The sequence below is a fragment of the Canis lupus genome, chromosome 16 (assembly GCF_011100685.1).
Source record: "Canis lupus familiaris isolate Mischka breed German Shepherd chromosome 16, alternate assembly UU_Cfam_GSD_1.0, whole genome shotgun sequence".
NCBI classification, from domain to species: Eukaryota; Metazoa; Chordata; class Mammalia; order Carnivora; family Canidae; genus Canis; species Canis lupus.
Genome location: NC_049237.1, coordinates 58,684,478 through 58,706,552, shown reverse-complemented (window position 1 = coordinate 58,706,552; position 22,075 = coordinate 58,684,478). Strand labels below are relative to the sequence as shown.

At 45.8% G+C, this 22,075-nt stretch overlaps 1 protein-coding gene across 1 annotated transcript in view; it reads right to left on the bottom strand.

The window, feature by feature from the left end:
- Positions 1-22,075, bottom strand: part of CSMD1 (CUB and Sushi multiple domains 1) — a 1,850,581-nt gene that overhangs the window by 617,748 nt on the left and 1,210,758 nt on the right. The window contains exon 11 of the mRNA XM_038560546.1: positions 14,938-15,015. Coding sequence (XP_038416474.1) covers positions 14,938-15,015 — 78 coding nt within the window. The remainder of the gene's footprint in view (positions 1-14,937; positions 15,016-22,075) is intronic.

Sequence of the window (22,075 nt, the reverse complement as noted above, 5' to 3'; positions counted from 1 at the left end):
CAGTGACCTACTCTACCCCGCGGACTGCGCCCCGGGGAGCCAACCACATGGGCAGTCAATACATCAGTGCTATTTATCCAGTGAATATTGCATGACAGGCATTACGTATTCTGAGGATACAGCCAAGTACAAGGTAAGGCCTCTTACCAAGGAGCTTATATTTTAGGAGAAAGAAAAATAAAACAGAAATAGGTAAGTAAATGTTCCCCATTATTGACAGATGTTGCATAAGTGGTGAGACATGGTCATGGGCAATATCATTTTTCCTAGAACTATGAGGGGGGCTAACTTAGCTCGGGGGTTCAGGGGAAGGCTGTCTGAGGACTGGTGTAGTTGTGAGCCGGAGGAGGAGAAGGAACCAGGTTGCAGAGCCTCAGCCGACCCGGGGTCTGGGGGCCGGGTCCCCGCTCCCTCTGTGGGGAACGTGTGGACTCTGAGCCTTCCGTGACCTCCAGGCGTCTTGGGGTGTGTCCAGGAAGGCAGGGAAGGCTCGCTCACTTCAGCTTTAAAGGATGATTTAGAACTCACCTGAGGAAGAGATAGGGAAGCTTGGGGACAGAGGGGGCGGGACAGAAGGGTTACTCACAACAGGTGAACCCGCAGGAGCGAGGGCAGGTGGCCTTGCGCACGCAGGTGCTGCCCAGGTGCGGGGCAAGGGCACCGCAGAAGCAGGAGGGCCTCCAGGACACGGCCAGCAAAGAGTTATCTCGGGGATGCAACACAACTTTGAACACTTGGAAGTACAAAGAGCTCAATTCAATTAAAATTATGAAATTAGAGTACCGTTCACGCAGGATTAGCAAGTAGTGTCCTTCATCAAAAGCACTTAATGCCTGATAACGAATGCTGAGTCGCAAGAAATAAAGGAACTGCTCAAATTGTCTGGTACACTTAGCCTCATTTTAACAAAGTACATTGCACCTAAGCCTTTTAATAGGGTGAGTATTAATATACAAACCATGAGAAACACCGGTCTGGCTTTATATTATGATAATTAGAGTTTATCGCAGATACAGAAGAGAACATGAGTAAAATATTGTCCATTTGTTTTCTGCCAGATTTAAAAAAATATATATATAATTATACATAAATATATACATATGTACATAAATATATATTTACATATATTATGTGTATGTATATTATATTTATATATTTTTATATATACACATAATTTTGAAGGATGATAATCCTGGAGGAAAAGGTTCATACATTCTACAAGAATATCCACAAAAGAGATTTTAGTTTGTTCCTTTCATTTTTAAAAGGAATGAAAACCAGAAATGAAGCTATTCACTCAACTAAAGCAAGTTTAAGCAAGCTATTGTGATATAAAGAGAATATAATGAAAAACTAGGGGATCCCTGGGTGGCTCAGCGGTTTAGCACCTGCCTTTGGCTCAGGGCGTGGCCCCGAGGTCCTGGGATCGAGCCCCGCATTGGGCTCCCTGCACGGAGCCTGCTTCTCCCTCTGCCTGTGTCTCTGCCCCACCCCCAGACCCCCGTGTCTCTCATGAATAAATAAATAAAATCTTTTTGAAAAAAAAGGAAAACTAAAGTTGGGTCGAAATCCATCGCAAATAATTTTTATATGGATTCTAGAAAACTGTGAGTGAAGTTTAGTAAAATGGCTCTTTGGTTGGTGGCCAGGATAGATTACAGCTGAGCGCTCTTCTTAGCCGACTCAGACTTGACCAATTGGATGCAGATTATAGATCACTCAGCAAAAACTTCTTCAATTTATAATAGGATCCTTCTTCCATTTTGCAGAAATCACCACTGTATTCATTACATGATACAGTTACCTAATGCATTTGGTGTTCTCCTACTTCATCTCTATATTTTTCAGGATAACAGGTGAATCAGCCCTTCTGAAAAGTACACATAACTCTATGGGATCATTTTTCCCTTGTTCCCAATGTCAGAAACCTAGGGACTTGTGAAATCCTTATTATGCATGCATTTGCACAAAAAAGCTGCAAAGATTTTCCTGGCGGAGGGAGTGCCTGAAAACTTTCTTACGTGTTAATTACCAAACTTGAATTTTACATAGTGGAAGTATCTCGCTTGGATGTCACATGGTTTATACTATTTTGTATGCCTTTGAGTTTGACAGATCAAACTATAAAACAGGTTATTTAAATAAGAAAATTGAAATCCCTGCAAATATTCTAATAATAATTGCAGCCTACAGTGCTTGCAAAATATGCAGCTTTCTGTCTGCAAAGCGCTTTTCTAATTACCCAATTCGTTAATCTTAGCTTCTTCTCTCCTTGATTTGTCATGTATTTTCACATACATATCTTAAAACACAACTTATGTTCTCCTCTGGCATAAACTTCCACTTAGCACATTTCTCCATTTGCTGCATCTTTATAAAAATAATGTAAATGCATTGAACTCAAGGAATATGATCAAATAAGTCTGATATCAGATAAATATAATCATTTGCTGTGATTAAATTTTCTAATTTAATCTGATTAATGTGATATTTAATTTGGACACATTCATTATAAAATGGTGAACACATTTGAAGTTAAAATATCATCACATTTTTTCATGTTATATTTCTTTGATGATTTATATTAAGGCCATTCCAACTTGCAGCCAAGAGAACAAGGAGGGGAAACAACTGTCCATTTCAAACTTAGGAATACATGGTGAAACTAGAAATAAAAGATACAGAATTTTGGAAAACAAATCAATAAGAATTTGTAAGATATATTTATTTTACTCTTTATTATTTTAATTAAGGTTTATTTCCATAATCGAAATCCCCTCATTTTATTAATATTATAGCTCATTTGAATCCCCATGAAAATATCTAACGAGTCGTGGGATTACGAATGAGAACATTTTATCAGTTTCTTTGCCTTCTGTGTATAGGCCATTCAAACTGTGGGATCTGGTCTCGCAAAACAGCCTGCAGGATCCAAGCAGGTCATGGGGTTCTGGGATGGGGCCTCACACCTTCCCTATTTAGGGCAGCCACCAGCCAGCTCTTCCTGTCTGTGCCGTGTGTGATTGTAGAAACTAGAATCTACTTATTGATTGAATGATTGATAGAAATCTATCAGCTTAAAGGAGAAAGAGAGAGAGAGAGAGAGAGAGAGAGAGAGAGAGATTATGGGAAAGAGCCTTTGAAAAGGATGAAAAGATGGTCCCCAGATGGGGATAAAATATTTGCAAACTGCAATTTTAACAAAGGATGAGGATCTAGAATATATAACAAACCCTCAAAACTCAACAGGAAAAACAAACAAATAAAAACAATCCAAATAGAAAGTGGGCAAAATATGTGAACAAGCATTTCGCCGGAGATGTACAGATGGCAAATGAGCACATGGAACGATGTTCAACCTCATTAGCCATTAAAGAAATGCAAATTGAGACCATAATGAGATATCACTACCTACTTATCAGAATGGATTTTTTTTTTTTTTTAAGTCATAACATCAAGTGCTGGTGAGGATGCTGGGAAACCGGATCACGCACGCATTGCTTGAGAGGGTGAAAAATGATACGGATACTCCGGAAATAGGTTTGACAGATTCTTAGAAAACTGGACACGCGAATATCACGTGACCCAGCAATTAGACCTCTTGGCGTTTATCCAAGAGGCAGAAAAACCCGTGTTCCCGCAGAAGCCATTCATCACACCATGTCACAGCGGTTTTATTTTTAATAGCCCCAACCTGGAAACAAACCCAGGAACTTTCAACAGGAGCAAGGTTGGACTAACTGGTAGTTCAGCCGTGGAACACCGCACAGCAGGGAGAAGGAGCAGCCTTAACGCACAACCACTTGGATGGACGGCAAGCGAGCTGTGCTGAGGAAAGGCCGGTCACAGACTGGGGTTGGATGGTCCACTTAAATGACATTCTTGAAGCTGCAAACTGAGAGATGGAGGATAGAGGAGTCGTGGCCAGGGGGTGGCACCAGGGGGCCTTGTGGGGGGGGCGGGGAGCAGCTCTGCGCTGAGCGTGGTGGTGCTTACAGGAACCCACACACGTGACACGGTGACGCCGAGCTGCACACACACACGCACACACACACACACACACCGGTCGGTGCACACAAAATTGATGAAATGGAGTAAGCTCTATGGATTGATCTAAAGTCAATTTACCCGCTGCGATATGATGCCACAGATAGGGAAGGTGTGAGCCCTCAGGACAACGGTGAAGGTCTGAGACCTCCTGTAGACTCCAAGTTCCTGAGAGTCTATGATCATTTCCATCATTTCCAGACAAACAGTTAAGAAGAGAGATTGGCAACAAGTAAAATGTCAGAAAGACACCGTGTGGGGCACATGTCAAGTGTTCCAGTCTTCGGAGGGTCACCTGTGGCGCAGGTAGGACATGAGTTCACCAGCCCCACCAGTGTCTCCTCCACAGGCTTTCACTGAACACCTGGCGGGAGGTGGGTGTTTCTCCCTTAATCTAGACACACGCGGTCCCTATGCCTCTTCTTACCTTGCCCATGTTACCGAGCACACTAATCACTGTCCTAAAAATTAACGTAAATTATCGGCCTAAACACCATTTGGTCAACATCAGTTCATTTATCTAAATTTCTCCTTCAGTGAGGCAGAGTCCTCAAGTCGGAGCAAACCGATTTCTTCCAGAAAACTGGAAATCAATTATAATGTAATGACCTTGTAATTTGATAAGCACTCAAATCAAAAGACTTAACCCAAAACTATTTTCAGTTTTCGCTCCTGCACCTTTATAATATTATTTGAATAAAATGACAAGGACTAAGGGGTGGGTACCTTCTCTCTGAAACCCCTTGATGCTCTGAGTACTTGAGTTTTAGCTCCAGTGTCTTTGTCTTTACTGCGAGGCTGAGTAATTTAACTCAGACTCAGTTTCCCTGGGTATAAAATGGTGGGCTTTCCCTGAATTCATAAAGGAGATACCATGATTAATTAGTTTAATCTTTGGAGTCTTTGACTGAAGCTACTCATTAGCAAACATTCAATCCTACAAGGTGACGTAATTATAACAATATGGTGATTCCTTCTAATGTTACTGCAATTTTTTAAACTCTACTCACACCCAAACACCAATAATCCCATAATCCTCCAGAGCTTCAGAGGTTTGGTGGTGGTGTTTTTTTTTAAATCCAGTTATTTGGGTAGATTAAGTTATTTTATAAAATTTGATGAAAGCTCATGTGACATGTTGGGCTTCTAAAAAAGTAGCTGATGGAAATGCCAAACCTAACCCTGCTCTTTCAGATCTGCCATAATCTGTAGGCTGTTTCCCGCTCACCCTTTGAAATAAAAGAATATATTCTCTAGTCCTCCTGCAAAGCGAGTTTTTCCCTTTAGTTGATCAATCATGCTCCATAATTGTACACTGAAACTATTTAAAAAGCATTTGACTTCCTACTAGGGTTACAGTACAATTTAACCGTCTATAATCCAATCAAGCTATATCTTGTTTTACATATTTTAATAGATCCTTTTTTTTCCTGGTTACTTAAGAAATTATATATGTAAATGGCGTGTTAAATAATTGATGAACCACCTACTTCTGCTTCTAGTTACCAGTGGCGCTACTCTTCCCCATGCATCCAGACAGCACTTCCCTTTGCAGCAAGACTTTCCATCGCATTTTAAAAGATATTTTAGCTCCTGCAGTGACAAAGGCCTATTTAGAAACTGCAAGCATAATTTACTTACCTGATTTATGAAGCAATTTATGCAATCTAGTATATTCATGCTATATGGGGATGGATCTTTGTTAAGAAAACAAGGGTCTTTAACAATCGCAAAACTCCGTATTATTGCATTTTATGATAGAACAAAGTAGATTGGGGCAATTATCCCTTGTGTTTTATTAAACCTTTATACAACTGTTAGAGGTTAATGGGGCTATTATTTTTCCTATTGTCAAAATCTGCTTCGAAGCAAGATCTAGAGCACTCAGTGCCAGAAATCCAGCACAGAGAATAGCAGGCATGGCTTTTTCTGAAGCACGGTTACAAATCACTGTAGTCTACTACCATTCAAATAAATCACCCATTAATAATATAGCAAGAAGTTCCCCTAAAAAAACCCGATGATGAGTGGCACTGCTGGCAATTTAACAAGCATAGTGACTATAATAATATTATTATGAAACAAAACATGTTTTTTTGGGGGGGGAATGGGCGAAGCAAATAGCGTGTTAATTTTTGAAGATGATTCCCGTGGGGGTTAACAGAACCGCAGCATATGCAGGTACCTGGGAAATCACGGCCCGATGAAAATTATTTCCAGGATGAAGTCTCAGGGGTGGGAAGCACACAGCATCATGTGCAGCTGGTAGGATTAAGGGATGAGGGATGATTCTGTTCCCCGGGTAGCCTTGTCTTGGAGGTCGTATTAAGCGGGCCGCTCGGCGTTATTCATCAGCTCACCCCTCCCTCCGCAGCCCACCTCCCGCTCTGCCCCCGGGAGCAGGCTGGAGGACAGCTGTCCGGCCCGCCCCTCATTCTTCCAGCGACCCCTCCGAAGGCCAGCATGTCCCGCTCAGCAGCTCAGTGACAGGCGGACTCACGCCGCAGGGGGAGGAGGGAAGCAGTGGGCCACGGTGTGCTGACCTCCCAGGGCACCGCACCTACACCTCTAGACCCACCACCAGATCTCCCTACCAACTCTCAGCAACTCATAACAGAAAATGATGTTTCTAAAAAAATTATCCCTTACAGTTTTAATGTTTCCTCATATGAAGTGGGTATCATGTTCTAAGACTACAGAATTTTATTCGAATTAATGTGTTGTTCAATTTTTTTGTGTCTTTTTCATATAATGCATATTATTTTTATGGTAAGCATAGTCTTCTTTTGATCAATGCCAAGGCAGCGTCTGTGGAGGAGACATGCATGACCGGGCCAGTAAAGAGGTCAAATTTAGAAGAGCTGGTGACTTGGCTGGCACAGCACGTGCCTAACTTAGTATTGTTCTACATCGTGTCTTCCTGTAGATTCTTTCTTTTTTCCACTCTATATAGATTCTTACTTTTTATGGGTCGATCTCCTATTTGGAAAGATAATAGATTTCTGTCTTTACTCAAAGCGCAGTCGATGTCGCTATGTTTATTACAACAATCTCTGTCTGGTAAATATTCACATAACCAGAAGTACCAGGAGGCTACAATTTCCTCTGGGGCAGGAACATATTCTGAACAGCTCTAAGCTACCGGTCTTTGCTCAAAGTGAGATGAACGAATGCGTGAATAAGACGGGAAATGCAAAGATGTGATTGAAGAAAAGTGTGAGCATCGCTTTGCCACACTGCTCTGGGCTACCACGTAAGAAGGAAACTCGATTGTTCCTAGACAAATATTTTGAGCAACTGTTATGTGCCCTTGGCTCTGTCAGGGACTTGGTAGATATGAGGGAGGAAAGCAGAACAAAGCTCTGTCCTAAGGAGTTTGTACCGTAGGAGGGGGAGTGGAGGGACAGGAAATAAATAAGAACACACACACACGTATCCATACAAGTGTACACACTAAATATGCTCACACACAATAGGTATATATACGGGATGGGTACGACATGTTCTACGTGGTGCAAAGAAACGCAGAGCAAGGAAGAGGGGGATAAAGTGGTGAGTGGCCACTGGTGAGTGGTGTGTGGACGTGAGCATGGCCAGTGAAAGTCTTTCAAATAAGGTAAATTTGGAGAAATAACCTGAAGAGAGGGATGAGACCCCTTTGAGGACATCTGAGAAAACAGAGGAGCACAGAGGAGTGGAAGAGTGTCCTAGGTCTTTAGGAAACTCTTCTCAACTCGTGGACTCAGGCAAGAGGGAGAAGGAATAGAGCAGAGGTAAGGAGGTCCTGTGGGCCTTCCTAGGGAACCTGGATTTTCTGGGGCTGTGATGGAAACCTGGGGAAGGTTGAGAGCAGAATGACTGGAAGTGGTTGCTCTTTCTCCTGGGTGACTCTGGGGGTGGAGTGCAGGTCACCACAGGGAAGCGGCAGGCGGGGCAGCCCGATGAGGTGCATGCAGCACTGCTTGCTGGGGATGATGGTGGTTGGGAGGTCAAGAGAATGGTTGGCCCTGAGGTGTGTGGGGAGAGAGCAGACTTGCTGGCGGTGGGAGGGAGGGCTGGCTGCAGGCTCCAGGGCCTGGGCGATCTGGTAAGAGGGGGAGATGCTGCTACATGCGGGCATGAAAAGTTTGGGTGGGCAGGTGGATGTCAGAGTGTGGAATCCAGAGAGAAATCCAGGATAATAAAGGGGGCACGTCTCATTCCCTTCTAGAAGTGGATCATATAGCAACTGCTTCCCAGTGATGGCAGTTCTTGGGATGGCTTGCCTTGTCTTTATCTCTTGTTGAACCTCACTAATGACAATTATTCGTTGATTTTTTTTCTCCCTTAGCTTCCACTAGTCACTCTTTACCGAAGAAGGGCTGATGTGACAGTCTCTTCTTGGGACTTTGTGATAACCTTTCTAACCTTAAAGTCTGAGAAGAAGGCAAGAAGCTATGCAAGACATAAGATCAATCCTTGTTTTTTGAGCTCATCGGAATATAAGCAAAAAGAGAATGTTACACACTAGCATATCCCAGGTGTTTTTAAATTTTTCCAAACTTAAGACAAAAGAAGTCTATGAAAGTAGCAGTTAAACTGATAGGTGGATAAATGCACTATGACCCCAGGCATATAAATGGAAAATCGTTGATGAGGGTGTACTTTAGAAAGTGGAGTAAGCAGTCACAGCGTGTTAACAAGGTAACTCAGACGTTATATGGTTGTGGTGGCATCTTTTGCTGTATAAAGTAGTTAGGACATCATTTTGCAGCGTCATTCTAAACACAGAGCTACAAAAGTCTTAACATCTGCCCCTCTAAATAATTATTTATGAGACAAAAGAGAAGCCAGAGAAGGATGCAGCTACTTAGTGTCATCACAGAAGACGATAGTTGGTCAAATGCTTTTCATTAACGGGACTGTCTATTTGGCAACTTGGGCTATTTTGCTCCAGGTGTTTTTTTCTCAAGGTAGAAAAAATATTGATTGTCTGTAGAAACAAAGACATTGAAAAAAAAATGGTTTATAGTCAAATGTAGAAGAATTTTTGGGTCATTTATTTTATAATGTTCTAGTGTTATTTTTACCCAAGGGCTTATAAGACAATGCATGATATTGTTCCATTTTTCCACAATGTTTTATTCTCCTTTACATTAAATAATGATTCCGCATCAAAGGCCCTACCATCCTGGGGGGTAGCTGTTGTGACTGCAGAGGTCAATACACAGCATGTGCCATCAATTCAGCCGAGCGACTTACAACACATCGATATTGAATTTGTAAAGTCGTTTGTCTTTCACTTTACATGGGGAAAACAATCTCTAGCTGCAAAATAACAACCGAGGTTCTCCTTGATCATCCTCCCCACAGAGTTTTATAGGCTGGAGTTAGAAGGGCACCAACGGATTATCTAGCCTCCTGGTTCTCACACTTGGGGTTGCTCAAACAGCATTCAGGCGAGGAGAACGTCAAGAAAAAGAAGGGGGAGAAGAAACGATGTCTACTGTTTGCTGTCATTTAACAACAGGCAATGGCAGTTTAATAATCCCTTGGGATTGAGAGGATCCAAGCTCAGAATAAAGGCGAGCCCAGCATCACTCAGGGAGACCGGGGAGGATCGGGGAGAGCTGCTCACTGAGCTGATGCCAGATGCACTGCTGTTGCGTGATGCTGCCCATTTATGTTGCAATCTTTTCAAAGCTTAAAATAATTAGAACTGTAGAGCAATAGGCAGCATTAATTCCTTCACTATCTTGGAGACTTGCTGAAAACAGGATCAATCTATAATGAATGAGCCTGGTAAACAACAACAACAAAACCAAAAAACCTTCTACGTCATTTCATTCAAAGAGTGACCCTAGGAAATTAATTGTCCTCATTATAGGTAGACTGAGATAGCTGCACAGCCTGGGCCGTCCTCACTCACCCTATGTTAAGGATTAATGTGAATTACTCAGGGTTAATTGGTAACAGGAATCAGGGCTGGGTGAATAAAGTGGCCAACATCTTGATTCCAGAGCAAAATTCACAAAAGATTCATCAATTCCATCGAGAAGAGAAGAAAAAATAATAATAATAATAATAAAAAAAAAAAAGAGAAGAGTAGAAGAGAAAGCGTGTAAACCTTTTGCTCCACAGTAGGGAAAGTAAGCTTTTCCTATGTTTCCCCTCCCTTCCTTTAATTACTCAGCAAGTATTTGCTAAGTGCTTCTTAGCTTGGGCCGTCCAGGATGAGGACGTGCAACCCACAATCCTACGCAGGGTGGCAGCTGAGAAGGGGTGTCTGGAGGAGAACTCTGCTCTCATGGAGCTCATCTTGGACCGAATGGATAATCAAGGCAGGCGCCGGAAGGAAATACACGCTGGCCCAGACGGATGTGCTAAGAGTCTGGAATCCAGACTGTGTTGTGTGTCCAGATATGGGAACTATTTATGTTACAAATGAAACAATGGATTATCTGTTTTTAATCTACGTACCAGGTACTGCAGATTGGTGTAAACCTCCTTCATGTACGGGTTACAAGATCCTTACTCGCTCTTGCTATAAAACATGGCACATTTGACATCCTTTCAGTGCGACTAAAATGGTATCATCCTTCCATCATTAAACCGCGAGTTCCTTGAGGAAGCCTGTCCCATCCTTCCATTTCTACAGCCAGAACCTCTGTCTCTCTTCCTGGTGCTTGCCTAGGCTTGGATCAGTATTGGCAGAATGCATGATCCCTTGCCTCGTCTAGTGTTTCTGTTTGTTTCTTTCTTTCCAGACACCTGAGTCTTTGGGTGGTTTGGCCTCTGTGGTTGACCAGAACCTCGCGCGGTTTCTATCCTCTTCACAGGGTCCCAACAGGAACCAGAGCCACCCTGGGGGGGGGAGCACTACAACGCAGGACTGACTACTTACCAAGGGGCTACCTATATCAGAGTAAATCCAGGGATGTCACCGGGCCTGGTAGGTAACCCAGGACCCCGTCACCCAGAGCTGGGCAATTATCAGCCCTTCGGCTGGAAGCAACACGGGTAAACAATCAGCGCTCAAAGAGGCAACTGAGGAGGAAGAGTCATGTAGGTCAGTCTGCCTGGGAAGAGTTGTGACCTTTGGCCTCTGCACGTGGGAGGACAGCCAGGTTGAGGGGACTGTGCAGGAGGCAACAGGAGGCCTCACATTCTTGCTTCCCCCACCCTCCACATGCACCTAGCGATGGGCGGCACACGACCTCGATCCATGAGGGGAGCACTGCCATTGTGTCTGCGCATGTTCGGCTTCTGTTAGGAGGGCGCTGTGGGAGCACAGCACAGCAGACACCGTCTAAGCTTCTGGAGGAAAAAGATAATCGCCTGGTCATGACTGTCACATTCCCTCCTCCATGGGAGGTCTCATGAGGAAGAGAGACACATGAACAACATCAAAACATGTCAAAATAGAGTGGAAAACACTAGAACACAGGTCACCGGATGGTGAGGTGGGACGACAGCTAGCAACAGCTGTCAACCCTGCGCTGAACATATTTAAGGGATATTTTGTTAGTCGTTTATTCAAACTTTCAAATGGAAGAACCAAGGTCAGGATAACTGTGCAAGTTGTACAAGGGATACTTATACTTGTATGCTTGGATTTAATTTTGACAACGTCAGGGGCTGTGATCTACGTGAGAACCCAGCTCTTGGGATAAAGCAGGAAGGCTAGAGTTTTCTGTGTTCTAGTCTCACCTCTGACGATTGGCCAAACTATTATTCTAAGATTGCAGAAATAAGTCCCGTGGTCTGGATCTTTCCTCCTCCTCTGTGAAGTAAGACCCCGTGCTAAATTTAAATTCCTGGCTGACCTTCTACTTACATTCTTCTCTTCCCATGTCTAGATGGGAAGTCCATGATGGGTTTGGTCTGCTGAATGCCCATCATACGCCACATCCTGGAATGGACAATCTGCAAACACCTCGCTTTATCTACTTGACAAAAGTCATTATTGCCTTAATGTCATAAATGATGAAACCTGGACTTGGCGACCGTCCATGCATTTACAGACACCAAATCCTGTCTCTCTAGCCTCAAAACCCACCTCCATTTCCCTAGGAAACATGCCACTTAGAATCTCAGCCACACCGTCCATGGAAATAACACTTTATCACTTATTCCATTGCTGACCTTACAAGGCCTTCAGCTTCTTCATCCTCTTTGTTTTCTAATGATTCAGGCTCATGTCTGACCGAAACCAAAAGCTGAGTATCACTAGGGGGAAGGACAGAAGGTTTTCTCACACCAAACCAGTAAGCAAGCATCTGTCAGTTCATGTGCAGATGAGGACTGCTTACAAAGAAAGCTTACGAAGAGACCTTCTGCTTAAAAAGAAAGCTTCTGCCCAAGTTGGCTCTCGCAGTTAGGGTCAGCGCTGGGCCTAATATGGATTTGGTAGAGGGGTTCACCTGCCAAGTGGCTCTACCTCACTGCGGGACGTTTCTGTGAGGTGTGATATAATTTCAAAATTATTATAAGTGCCACATGCCCCACCCTATAGAACATCCAGAATCGGAAACTAACAATAACAAATATTAAAGCTTTATTGACAAAACCTTTCCTTTTTTTTCCCTCTGCCCCTCAGTTGTTTTCTGCCTTCGTCTGGATTCCATCCTTTCCTTCAGTCCAGTTGAATGTGAATAGATCCGCACATTCGATCTTCTCCATGATCATCAAACAGAAGACATACAGAAAATATTTACAGATTGCTTCGTGTGTGTGTGTGTGTGTGTGTGCGTGTGTGTGTGGTGCCTAAGGACATGAGGCAGTCAAAGTTTAGAGAACCCACCCCTCAGATGGACTGAATCTTTTCATCCTCTCAAAATTGTTTTATTGAAATCCTAACTCCTGGTGTGATGGTATTTGGAGGTGGGCCTTTGGGAGGTAAGTAGATCATGAGCATAAGCCCGCATGATGGGAACAGTGCCCTTCTAAGAAGAGAAAGGAGAGGCGCTCTCTTCCTCTACCATATAAGGGTACGATGAGATGGCAGCCATCTATGAACCAGGGAGCAAGTCCCCACCAACCTTGAGTCTCTCTCCCTTGATCTCACACTTTCCAGCCATGAAACCATGTGAAATAAATTTAAACCATCCAATTTTGGGTACTCTGTTATGATAGCCTGAAAGATCTAAGACATCCCCCTGTACCTGATGCCTACATCCTAGGGGGCTGTGTCTACTTCTCTGTCTTTATCACGTGCCAGGGAATAGTGTCATCACACGGCCAATCGACATGTTGTTGCACAGGCACTTGGTTGTCGTCTGCATCTACCTCTCTATCCTCTTCAGCCACATGGAACGGGGCCATCAAATAGTCAATGGATCATTGTTACATTTACATAAGTGATGAGTAGGACACCGTAGAATAGGGATATTGAGAAAGCAGAAGTAGGTCAATCTACAAAGTGGATTTTTATTTTATTTATTTTATTATTATTATTTTTTTTTTCAAAGTGGATTTTTAAAGGATGCATATTGTTGTTTATTTATTTGCTTTTAGGGCAGCCCTGGTGGTGCAGCGGTTTGGCGCCGCCTGCAGCCTGGGGTGTGATCCTGGAGACCTGGGATCAAGTCCCACATCAGGCTCCTTGCATGGAGCCTGCTTCTCCCTCTGCCTGTGTCTCTGCCTCTCTCCCTGCCTCTCTCTCCCTGCCACCTCTGAATGAAAACAAAACAAAACAAAACAAAAAACAATGTGGTATTTATTTGCTTTTATAAAATACTTGTCATGGATAAAACTTCATGCAGAAGCCCAATATATCAATGCAGATAAAAAATAGAGTTTGTTGAACTGAGGGAGCTCCAGAGATCCATCTCGAGCCTTCCACTTCTACTAAATGCTAGGCAGTGGGAAAAGAGGTAAAATGTGTAGATCCCAAATACTGGGTATGGAACATCAAGAGGGTAGCATGTAAGTGGGGACCCCAAAACAGGTCACCAGTCATGAATAGAAAAGGCAACCCAACAGCTTGAAAGTCTTAAGAAGAGCATGGCGCATGGGATGGCACTGGAAAGATCCCCACCTCGGTACCGCTAGGGAGCCTGCTGGTCTGCAGGGAAACCCACAGTGAAACTGTGACAAAATAAATGCTGTAACAGAGGTAAGAGTGCAGCAGCAGGGCAACAAACCATGGAGCAGCTAACTGTGCCCTGGAGGGTCAGGAAAGACCCCAAAGGGGAAGGCTTTAAGCATCACTTGGGTTTCTGCGTTCAGCGAAAGGAGCGGGCACTCCCGCCAGAGAGGCGCAGTGACATCATCCAAGACACAGCGAGGCGACCCTCTCAGCTGAGTAATAACGAGAGGCTCGCAGGGGCAGACACGGGAGAAACAGGTGGCAGGAGATGCGTACAGCCGGCGCCTGAGGGCCTACATGGGCGACGTGTTCCAAATGGAACCCGTGCGGGCATGGCCATCGTATTTTTTTTCCTCTTCGGAAAGAGTCAGGCATTGACCTAAAGCTGTGTTACTCTTCAGACCATTCTTCAGAACACCTTCATAGGTAAGTGATAAGAGCAGACCTGTATATTCCAGACATCAGCCTGGGTGTGTGCCGTGTACCTAGGACTGGAGAGGGAAACTGGGATCCAAGCACCGGGAGTGGAACACGTATTTACGAGGGAAATCGGAAGGTCCAGGCTCGCGGAGACCAAGGAGGGCGAGGGGGAGGATGGATTTGAGATACATTTAGGAGAATGTCTTCATGACATTCTTCCCCAACAATGTGAAGCCAAGGCACATCCCTTCTTCCAGAAAATACTTTTGGAAGTAGAAAAGTAGCGAGACACGGAGGGAGAAAAACGGTTTCTAGGATTACGATTCCAGAACCCATCCGTTCTCTCCTCTGTGTTCCCCAATGGACATAGCAATCCTTATATAAAAAGAAAAAGGACTTACAGACAGAGTTTTTGTGACTACTGTCCTTGCTGGGCAGCATCTTGACTCCTCTTGACTTCAGCTCAATGGCCTTTTTCACTGAAAGAAACCAAATAAAGCCATTAGTCGGTAAGACTCGAAGAGCTACCATAAAATCGTGCTTGCTCCTCCGCATTTCCAGCCAGGGCCGCTTGCCTACCGACCCCCTAGAAAGTGGGGCACATTCTAAGACGTTAATGACGCAAAGTGGATGAAGTAGAAGAGCTCGGGAATAATTCATGCAAGGCCATCAAACAGCAAGATCATATCTTGCACCAGCAGTGTCAGAAGTGAGAAATAGTACGTGACACCGTTGAGCTGCTCCATCCGAACCTATTCGCCACTAGCAGTGGCAAATCCAGAACTCGTGGTGGTTTTACCAAGGGCTCGGGGATGGTCGTCTCACCGGAGGTGGACTGACGGTAGAGCCTTCTAAAGGTACTACATTCCTGATAAAGTTCTAGGTAAAGATGAAAGTTGTTCCTTTATTTATTGATGTAGCTATTAAATCATGCAAAGTTTAGAAAATATGCATTGATGAGGAGCTAACGTGGGGAAGCGTGTTCTGTGGCCGAGGATAAAATATCACATAAAATATTAAGTAAAAGAACACCGATCCTTTCAGACGCTTATTACCCATAGACGACCTTATATATAAAATGTACACACACACACATATATATATGAGATTGGTTTCTAAAGTCACAGTTCTCAGGCTTAAATTTGAATTCCATACTTCTACATTCTGCATCACACATTTTAAGAAGTTCCACTTTTCTGGCCATTCCTGGGGAAAAAAAAATAAAAAAAGGGAAGCATTCATGGGAATAAAATAGAAAATAATGTTTTAATTTAAACATTCATGTTTTAAATATTAAAACTGTATTACTGTTATTTAAATTAAAATTGCGTTTTAATAGTATTTATATTAAATGCATTGAATATTTAAACAGTTATAATGAGACTGGATCTAGAGTAGCTGAAAGTGTGCAGAAGTGAGTTTGATTCTTCGCTAACAACTCAGTAGCTCTGTGGTCTGGATACGTTCCTGAACTCAAGAGTCTACTAACTTATGTGGAAAGTGGGTGAGGCGGTTAATTTTTTTTGTGTCAACCTCAGTGGGTTGCTGAGTGTCCAGATATTTGTCAAGCAGTAGACTGGGTGTCTCCGTGAGGGTGGTTTTTGAACGAGATTACCATTTACATCCTTGAAGCAAAGCCAACTGCTCTCCCTAAAGTGGGTGGGCCATACCTAATCAGCAGAAGGGCTACATAGAAAAAAAAAATAAATTGCAGACATTCTCCTGAGTAGAAAAGAATTCTTTCTGCCTGACTGCCTTCATATTGGGATATTAGTTTTTGACTGTTTTTGTTTTGTTTTGTTTTTCCTGCCTTAAGATTCAAACCAAAGCATCGGTTCCACCTGGGTCTGGATCTTGCCAGCCTCTGGCCTGGCACCAGGCCATGGGCCCTCGGGGTTCCCGGGTGTTGATCCCACCGGCCTCTGGCCTGGAGCCACGCCGTCGGCCACTCTGCAGATCTTGGGAGTTCTCAGTCCAGGACGGTGGGAGCCACTTTCTTATAAGGAGTCCTATATGGCTGCTCGGGAGTCTGGGGAGCACCTAACACAGTGGGCGAGCTGATATCCAGGGCAGGGTGCCCTGGGGGGGGACCCAGTGCCGTCAGGCTCCAGCCACAGGTGCCGCAGGTGCAGCCAGCATTGTCGGGGCCGCGGGACCCTCGGGGGCAGCCTGCCCTGTGACGCCCATGGTGGGGGGACCCAGCGCTGTCGGGCTCCAACCGCAGGTGCAGCCAGTGCCTCCAGGACCGCAGGACCCTTGGGGGCAGCCTACCCTGCTGGCTGTGGCGACACCCATGGGTGGCGGCCAGGGCGGGAGGCCTAGAGTGGGCAGCCAGGGGCCGGCGCCCCACTGACCCACGTAGGCGAGGGCAGGCCAGTCCCCAGGGCCGATTCAGCTCCGGGTGCCCCGCACATCCCACAGCCGCTTAGGGCCGCCAGGAGTCCCCGGACCGCTCCTTCCTCCTCCTTCCAAGGGTGCCGACCCGGCCGAGCATCCTGCCCCGATGGGCCAGCCGCCCGCGGAGACCCCTGAGGAGTGCTCTCCTCCCTGCCCCTCCTCCTCGGCCCTCGGGCCTCCCCGTCTCTGCGGGTGGGAAGCCAGGTCCACACCTGCTGTCACCGCAGCACCGTTGGCCGCAGGGACCTCGCCTGTCGCACTGTCCCGAGGGATGTTTGGACTTGATCGGGTGACGCCTTCCCGAGCGTGACCCATCACGACCGCCGCCTCCTCGTGCTGGGAGACCTTTGCCTTGAAGCCGCTCAGGAGAGAAGAGATGCACAAACAATAAATGACGGACAGAACATCAACGGGAGAGAGCAAGGAGCCCAAAGCTAGAGCCAGTGTCACCCGAAACAGAGAAGACAGACGGGCTCCGTGCCCTCGGGGAACGCCGGGAAGCAGAGAGGAGCTTTCCGGGCGACGCCGGTGGCACCTGCACCCGCAGCGCCTCTCTGGGAGTCTGGCAGGTTCCGGGCTTCGCCGCAGGTGGACGCGCTCTGTGGCTGTGTCCCCCGATCAGCCGGCGCTGTGTGCTGGCGGCGGCCGCTCCCCAAGCTGCTCTGGACCGCCAGGGCCGCTCAGCCGGGCAGACGTAGGTGCTGAGGGCGACGGGGGCCAGAGGGCTGGGGGCTCCCCGACAGACGGCCCCCAGGACCAAGGCCGCCAACAGCCCGGTGTCCGGGGACGAAGTGAGCAGCCCGCTCGCTGGCAGGTCCCAGAGCGAATGATAAATCCCGTCCTCTGACTCAGGGCCCTGAGGATCCCTGGGGGGCCCCCAGGTGAGCAGGCTCGGGACCTCCAGAGCCCACCTGGGCCTCAGGCTCCGTATTTCCTGCATCGCTACCCCGTGGCTCCTCGGATTCTCTTTTCTTTTACCTCCTCTTCATTAGCTTGTTCTTTGGAGGGAAGAGGCGGCGGCGTGAATGCTGGTGCCAGGGCCCCCGACTCACAGCCGCTCTGGCCTTAGAGGGTTTGTCAGGAATTCAGATCCTGCGGCTCCCGACAGGGCCCTCCAGGCCCCGCTGTGAGGCCCCCGAGGCGGTGCAGGGCCCAGCACGGCGCTGTGGATCGCGGGAGAAGGGATGGAAAACCAGCCACCGCAGCGGCGAGCTACTGTGCGTCCTCGGCTCACGCCTTCCTTTCGTGCTCACTGCAGCCTCGCGGGGTGGGTGAACCTCACTTCAGGTGGTCGGAGATCCCAGGAACCGCCGCACATTGAAGCGACGGTCGTTTCTCATGACCGTGTTTAAGGAGACCATGGGATGAGGGATGCACATCACTGTCCCTACCTAATGCAACTGCTGTCTCTGTCCTTTCCAAGGGGACCTCCTTCGCCGTGTGTCGGTGACTGGCTCCTAATCACGCGGGGTCCTGGACGCCTCCCAGGTCCCCACCCCGTCCCCGGCAGGGGGGCGTCGCGGAGGCCCTCATGCTCCCCACACCTCTGTTGGAAGCCAAGTGACATCTTCTACGACTGATCCCCAGAGCTTCCGGGACCCAAGTCTAAAACAACGCTTTGCCTCTAAAGGAGAGCTCATGTCACCCCAGGCAAGGAGAAGCAATGCCAAATCGTCTCACACAAAATTAATTCACTAAATACAGGACCAGAAACCACTGAGAAATCTCACAAGCCACCGAAGGAATCGTTTCCTGCATACACGCCAACGACCGACACATCTGAAGAACTCAAAAAATAAAATAAAATAAACATTGTTTATTGCACATATATTGCACATATTATGACTCAGGGGATTGTCACAATTTTGTTGATTTTATTCATTAAATATAAATGTATATATAATATATATGAGCGTGTGAAACACTTCAGCATATAACATATATACAAATGAAACTATCTGAATTTTCTTATTATCAGAAATGTTCCGTTCGCCTTGCAATGTTTTAATCGATAGCTTTTTATTAAATTTGATGAGCAAGCAGTTATATCCCATAAGCTACTAGTCTTCTGTGTCTATGCTGCCTTTTTATATTGTCCCCTTAGTGAATATGATTTATTTCAAATTTTGTTTTTTATATCAATTCGTTCTTGAATTGGTAGAACCACCATTCTTCCGAAAAATTGTTTTTGGCTCACGAGTTGTTTGGAACATTTCCTGTTTTATTCTACTTTTGGGGTAAAAAAACTAAACTTGGAGTTTTGTCAATATTTTTGAAGAAAAAATAAATATTTTGAAAGTAATTTATCTTGAGGAATTCCAGTAGTTTGCGTGTTTTTGTTATAAAGCTCATTTTCTCCCTAAGAATATTTATACCCTAATTTTTCTTTAGAAATGCTTTCAAAATATTCAATTGCTTCATTAATGGATCTAATCACCTCGCACCCCCAGAACTGTTTACCATTTCTTCATTAGATTTCATTGTTGTTTATAACAAGCGCTCAAAATTCAAATCACTTTAAACACAGCTCGCAAATTTTTTAACCTACAAAGCAACATGCCTCCATAGTCAAACTACCTAAGAATCACTCAATATCTAAGTATTGACTCGATTTCCTGCTGTTGGTTAATTATTGCCGCACGGTCCACGTGGACCCGACGGACACCCCGGAGCAGGTGCTCTAAGTACGGCCCTTGTCACGGGGTCGTCTGTCCCTCTACAACCAAATCTCCCGGTGGAGCTCAGCTCCCGAAAACACGGTGCGGTCATCTGCCCTCCTCTTGCATAATCTTGTTTTCTTTGCTGCTTGATCCATCACATCGTCCCGCAATCCCGCTGTTTCCCTTTGCTTCCCGTCCTTAGGAGCCAAACCAAAGGAAGGAGCAGCAAGAAAGCGAGCGAACGAAGACACTGAATCCCCCGCCCCCCCCCCCCCCCCCCGGGCCGCACTCCCTGTCCTGCGGTGGCCACTGTCCCCCGCTGTCTTTCCCGGGGAGCAGGGAGAGAGAAGCCCTCCAGTGAACTATTATATAGACCCCGTAGCCCCCCCTCCCTGCCCAGGAATAGCTCCAAGACCCCGGGGGGAGGCCTGGAACGATGGAGAGCACAGCGCCCCATCTACTCTGATTCGCCTTACACGCGCACGCCGCACGCCGCTGGTAAAGTGTCGTCTACCAGTTGGGCACAGAGGGGGTCACAGCAATAACGACTACTCCAGTAGAATAGTCCTAGCAATAGGAGGCGATGCGGGTGTGCTCTTTCTCTCAAGACAACCTGTTGCCCTGTACTCACTCCTCCTATGACCCGGCGACAGGCCAAAATGCCTGGGTCAGGAGGTGAAGGGACAGGAAGGAAGCAGGTGTCACGTTGTAGGCTGGGGTCGGCGTCCTGGCAGGTGCACCAGGAGGAGGAGCCTCTGCGTCCAGCTCAGCTCCCCCAGGTATGGCGACCAGGAGGCCAGGTGCCAGGAAGGGGGGACCGCTGGGCACACCCCCATCCTCTCTGGAATCTGAAAACAGCCCCAAACAATGTGAGCTGTGCCTCCCCTGTCCCTACACCTTGTGGCCAGTCTTCTGCTCGCAGACCACCCCCCAATAGAGGTCATAGCGTTAGCTCTTCCTGCACAGGGTGCTCACACCCCCCCCACCCCGGGTGCCACCCCCTCCGGGCTCCCAACTCACTCCTTGTTCCCAGGCTTCCTGGCTTATCGTCCTGTACTGACACTCTCCCTGCACTTGATTCGGCCACACATCCAACGGAAGGGTTGAGGTCACGGACTAAAACATCATCCCTCTTACGTTATTATAACAGTAATAATTTTTAAAATTACTACACATTTGACACCATACAAAGGGCTGTACATGCACCCACGGCAAGGCCGTAAGACGTACGCTGTGATTACAATCCTTCCCAGCAAAAGATCAAGTTACAAGGAGGCCAAGTAAGCGGTCCCCGGTCACACGGCCCCACTGGAGCTGAAATCTGAACCTCGAGCCTCCTCGCCTCCCAGGAGACAGCGCCGCCTCCTTCATCAGTTATGCCGCTGACTTTACCGCACTTGACATTTCAGAGTTTCCTTCTTATTAGCAGTTTGTTATTACATCATTAAATGGAATACTTAAATATTTGATGATTAGTAGGCAGGTCTTCTTATCCCACTTTTGAATCAGAATGGGATTTTTTTTTAATTTATTTTTTATTGGTGTTCAATTTACTAACATACAGAATAACCCCCAGTGCCTGTCACCCAGTCACCCCCACCCCCCGCCCTCCTCCCCTTCTACCACCCCTAGTTCGTTTCCCAGAGTTAGCAGTCTTTACGTTCTGTCTCCCTTTCTGATATTTCCCACACATTTCTTCTCCCTTCCCTTATATTCCCTTTCACTATTATTTATATTCCCCAAATGAATGAGAACATATAATGTTTGTCCTTCTCCGACTGACTTACTTCACTCAGCATAATACCCTCCAGTTCCATCCACGTTGAAGCAAATGGTGGGTATTTGTCATTTCTAATAGCAGAGTAATATTCCATCGTATACATAAACCACATCTTCTTATTTTTTCAGTAATTACTGAAAAAATATTTTAATATACTTGTGTGTTAGTAGCTTAAACTTCAACGTCTGTTCATATCGATGGTATCATAACAAAAGATACGCACTGAGTCACACGCACAACATTGACTCCCTTTTCCCTTCCTACAGGATGTCTTCATTGATGACTGAGTGGTGTGTGGACATTGCAGGAAATTTGGGAAAACCTAAGGATTATCAGAAAGGAAACAAAGGGACTTAAAAAAAAAGAGCTAAAGATGACCACTGTTTTCACTTTTTATGTATTTATTTCAAACCCTATATGTGTGCATTGTATACATAAGTTAACAGGGAGGTAGCGGTAAAGACACACATATGATATTCACAGAATATAAGTAAATCTGTGAATACATTTTTATTCTCATTTTATGACTGCTCTGAGTATTTTCCTTGTCATTACATATGTTTCATTTCTTTATGATGAGATATTAGCTTTTTCTCACTTCTTAAAATCCTATGTAACACCAAACACCAAACACATTTTGGCCATATCAGTGAGCTCTGGCCACGTTTATGGAATAAATTGCTAGAATTAATATTCTTTCGT